At 55.3% G+C, this 3,276-nt stretch overlaps 1 protein-coding gene across 1 annotated transcript; it reads right to left on the reverse strand.

Moving 5' to 3' along the window:
* Window positions 1-2,038: 2,038 nt before the first annotated feature.
* Window positions 2,039-2,950, reverse strand: LOC134432909 (olfactory receptor 14J1-like; the record flags this gene model as incomplete). Its single annotated transcript, XM_063181782.1, has 1 exon — window positions 2,039-2,950. A coding segment is annotated over exon 1 (912 nt), but the record flags the coding sequence as incomplete, so codon positions are not given.
* Window positions 2,951-3,276: the final 326 nt, after the last annotated feature.

The raw sequence follows: 3,276 nt of genomic DNA on the forward strand, positions 1-3,276 counted from the left end.
AGCAGAACAGCCTCCTGTAATTCAGGAGGAAGCAGTTGGTGACCAGCTGAGCCACTCAGATGCTCACAAATGTCTCTCACACTAGATGGGATCCATCCTAGTGGGATGAGGGAGCTGGTGGATGAGCTCCACAAGCTGCTCTCCATCATTTACCATCAGTCCTGGCTCAGCAGGGAGGTCCCAGAGGACTGGAGGTGCCAGTGTGAGCCCATTCCCAGGAAAGGGCTGGAAGGAAGATCTAGGGAACTCCAGGCCTGTCAGCCTGACCTGGGTGCTTGGCAAGGTTATGGAACAGATCACCTTGAGTGCCATCGCATGGCACCCACAGGATGGCTGTGGGATCAGAGCCAGCCAGCATGGATTTCAGTATTTGCACTGATGATCTGCACGTGGGGACTGAGTCCACCATCAGCAAATTTGCAGATGACACCAAGCTGGGTGTGAGTGTGGATCTGCTGGAGGGTAGAAGAGCTCGCAAAGGGCCCTGGACAGGCTGGATCCAGGGCCCAAATCCAACAAGGTGAGGTTTAACAAGTCCAAGTGCTGGGCCCTGCACTTTGGCCACAACAACCCCTGCAGCACTACAGGCTGGGGACAGCGTGGCTGGAGAGCAGCCAGGCAGAAAGGGATCTGCAGGGACTGATGGACAGCAGGCTGGACATGAGCCAGCAGAGTGCCCAGGTGGGCAAAAAGGCCAATGGCTCCTGGCCTGGATCAGGAATGGTGTGGCCAGCAGGACCAGGGCAGGGATTCTTCCACTGCACTTGGGGGCACTGGTTGGGTAGCATCTCATGGGCTGTGTCAGGTTCTAGGCCCCCTGGAGAGAGAAATTAGAAGAAATTTCTAGCAGGAGGTGTAAAGAAAGCAAAGGTGAAGCCAACGAAATGCTCAGGGCAGTTTTGGAGTGGCTGCCAGGCAGCCCTGGCTCTGAGAAAGAGTGTCTGCAGTGGCACAGGAAACTCCCAGCTGATGGGAACAAACTTTCTGGCTGACTGCAGAGGTCAGGACCAAGCTGAGTGGTCTCCCTGGTGTCCCCCAGCCCTTGCTGGCCTCAGGGGATGATGGCATTTGTGTTCCCTCAGGTTCATGCCCCCACAGCAACAGCATGGGGGTGCTCCCCCTGCTCTGTGCAATGCAAACAGGGGCTGCTGAGCCAGTGCTGCCGTGTCTGTGCCTGCAAGGATGGGGCACCTTTGTGAGCTGGGGGAGAGGCCAGGGCTGCAGAGGGGGGATGTTGTTGGCAGCTCCATGAGGACGCTCTGGGACGCTGCCCTGGGCTGTTCAGCACACTGGGGATGGATCAGCCCCTGCTCTGCTGCTCCTTCCCATCTCCCCCAGGGCCCTTGCAGAGTCCCAGTGACGCTGTTTGCCCCCAGCCTGCCCATGGCCAGCCTGGGGCTGCTCACGGGGCTTTTCTGTGCTGAGCATTGGCCTGGCTGTATTCTTGAGAGAGCCTGGGCAAGGAGCCTGGAGCCCCCAGGGCCTGGGCTGAGGCGTCAGCGCTGCCCCAGCAGTGCCCATGGGCTGTCCCTGCTGCAGCCCCAGCACTGCCACCCCCAGGACTTTGCCTGGCCCCGAGAGCACTCAGGCCCTACAGCAACACCAGGGCCACCAGGGCAGCGGGGCAGGGCCATGGCAGCAGCACTGGCAACACCAAGTGCTGCTGCTGCTGCTGGGCACAGCTGCTGGGCCAGCCCTGATCTGCCCCCAGCTCTGCACACAGACATTGCTGCTGCAGCTGCAGAAAAGTAAATAAAAGGGCATCTCTGCAGAAAACTCTGCTGGTACATCCTTCAGTTTCTTAAAGTCACTGAGAGCACAGCCTCTCGTTGACACAGTCTGTGGCCACAGGGGAGGTGGAGAGAAACAAAATGAGAAATTGCAAAAACAATGACATCTCTTTGTAGATAATATGAAAAAAAAATTCAAGGGATAAAATACACCACAACCAAACCAACAAGAAGTATCAAGGATGAGTTTTATTAAAAATCATTTGCAGAATGTGGCCAGCAGTTTAATGTTTCTGAAAGCATCCAGTCATCAGTCTCCACACTGCAGCCTTGAGCTCCTGGTTTCTCAGGCTGTAGATGAGGGGGTTCAGGGCTGGAGGCACCACCGAGTACAGAATTGACAGTGCCAGATCCAGTGATGGGGAGGAGATGAAAGGGGGTTTCAGGTAGGTAAATATGCCAATACTGACAGACAGAGAGACCACAGCCAGGTGAGGGAGGCAGGTGGAAAAGGCTTTGTGACATCCCTGCTCAGAGGGGATCCTCAGCACAGCCCTGAAGATCTGCACATAGGAGAAAACAATGAATACAAAACAACCAAAACCTAAACAGGGACTGACAACAGTGAGCCCAATCTCTATGAGGAAGTTGGAGTGTGAGCAGGAGAGCTTGAGGATCTGGGGGATTTCACAGAAGAACTGGCCCAGGGCATTGCCAAGGCACAGGGAAAGGGAAAATGTGTTGGCTGTGTGCAGCAGTGAATAGAGAAAGGCACTGGCCCAGGCAGCTGCTGCCATGTGGGCACAAGCTCTGCTGCCCAGGAGGGTCCCGTAGTGCAGGGGTTTGCAGATGGACACGTAGCGGTCGTAGCACATCATGGTCAGGAGGGAAAACTCTGCTGCAATAAAGAAGAGAAAGAAAAAGAGCTGAGCAGCACATCCAGTGTAGGAGATGTCCCTGGTGTCCCAGAGGGAATTGTGCATGGCTTTGGGGACAGTGGTGCAGATGGAGCCCAGGTCGCTGAGGGCCAGGTTGAGCAGGAAGAAGAACATGGGTGTGTGCAGGTGGTGGCCGCAGGCTACGGCGCTGATGATGAGGCCGTTGCCCAGGAGGGCAGCCAGGGAGATGCCCAGCAAGAGGCAGAAGTGCAAGAGCTGCAGCTGCCGCGTGTCTGCCAATGCCAACAAGAGGAAGTGCCTGATGGAGCTGCTGTTGGACATTTGCTGGGGCTGCACATGTGCACCTGTTCATGGAGACATGATAGTGAAGAGTTAGAGGAGATACCTGCAATGAAAATTAAAGCCCGTTCTCATATACCCCCCCTGTAACACATAGACACTCCTTTGTGTTTAAGAGTTCTGTTGGGTTTTTTTGTAAGGTCCCCTGTATCTTTTCTGCTGTTCACCCTCAGCATTTCTGCTGCCCCCAGGGAGAAGAGAGGAAGTTCTGTGAGGCAAATGATGAGTGGAGAGTGAGGGGTGATGGTCTGTCATTCTAACCTGTTCTGAATTTCACTGGGCCTTAAATTTCACTGGCCTCCACCCTC

Source organism: Melospiza melodia (genome assembly GCF_035770615.1).
Source record: "Melospiza melodia melodia isolate bMelMel2 chromosome 7 unlocalized genomic scaffold, bMelMel2.pri SUPER_7_unloc_2, whole genome shotgun sequence".
Classification (NCBI taxonomy): Eukaryota; Metazoa; Chordata; class Aves; order Passeriformes; family Passerellidae; genus Melospiza; species Melospiza melodia.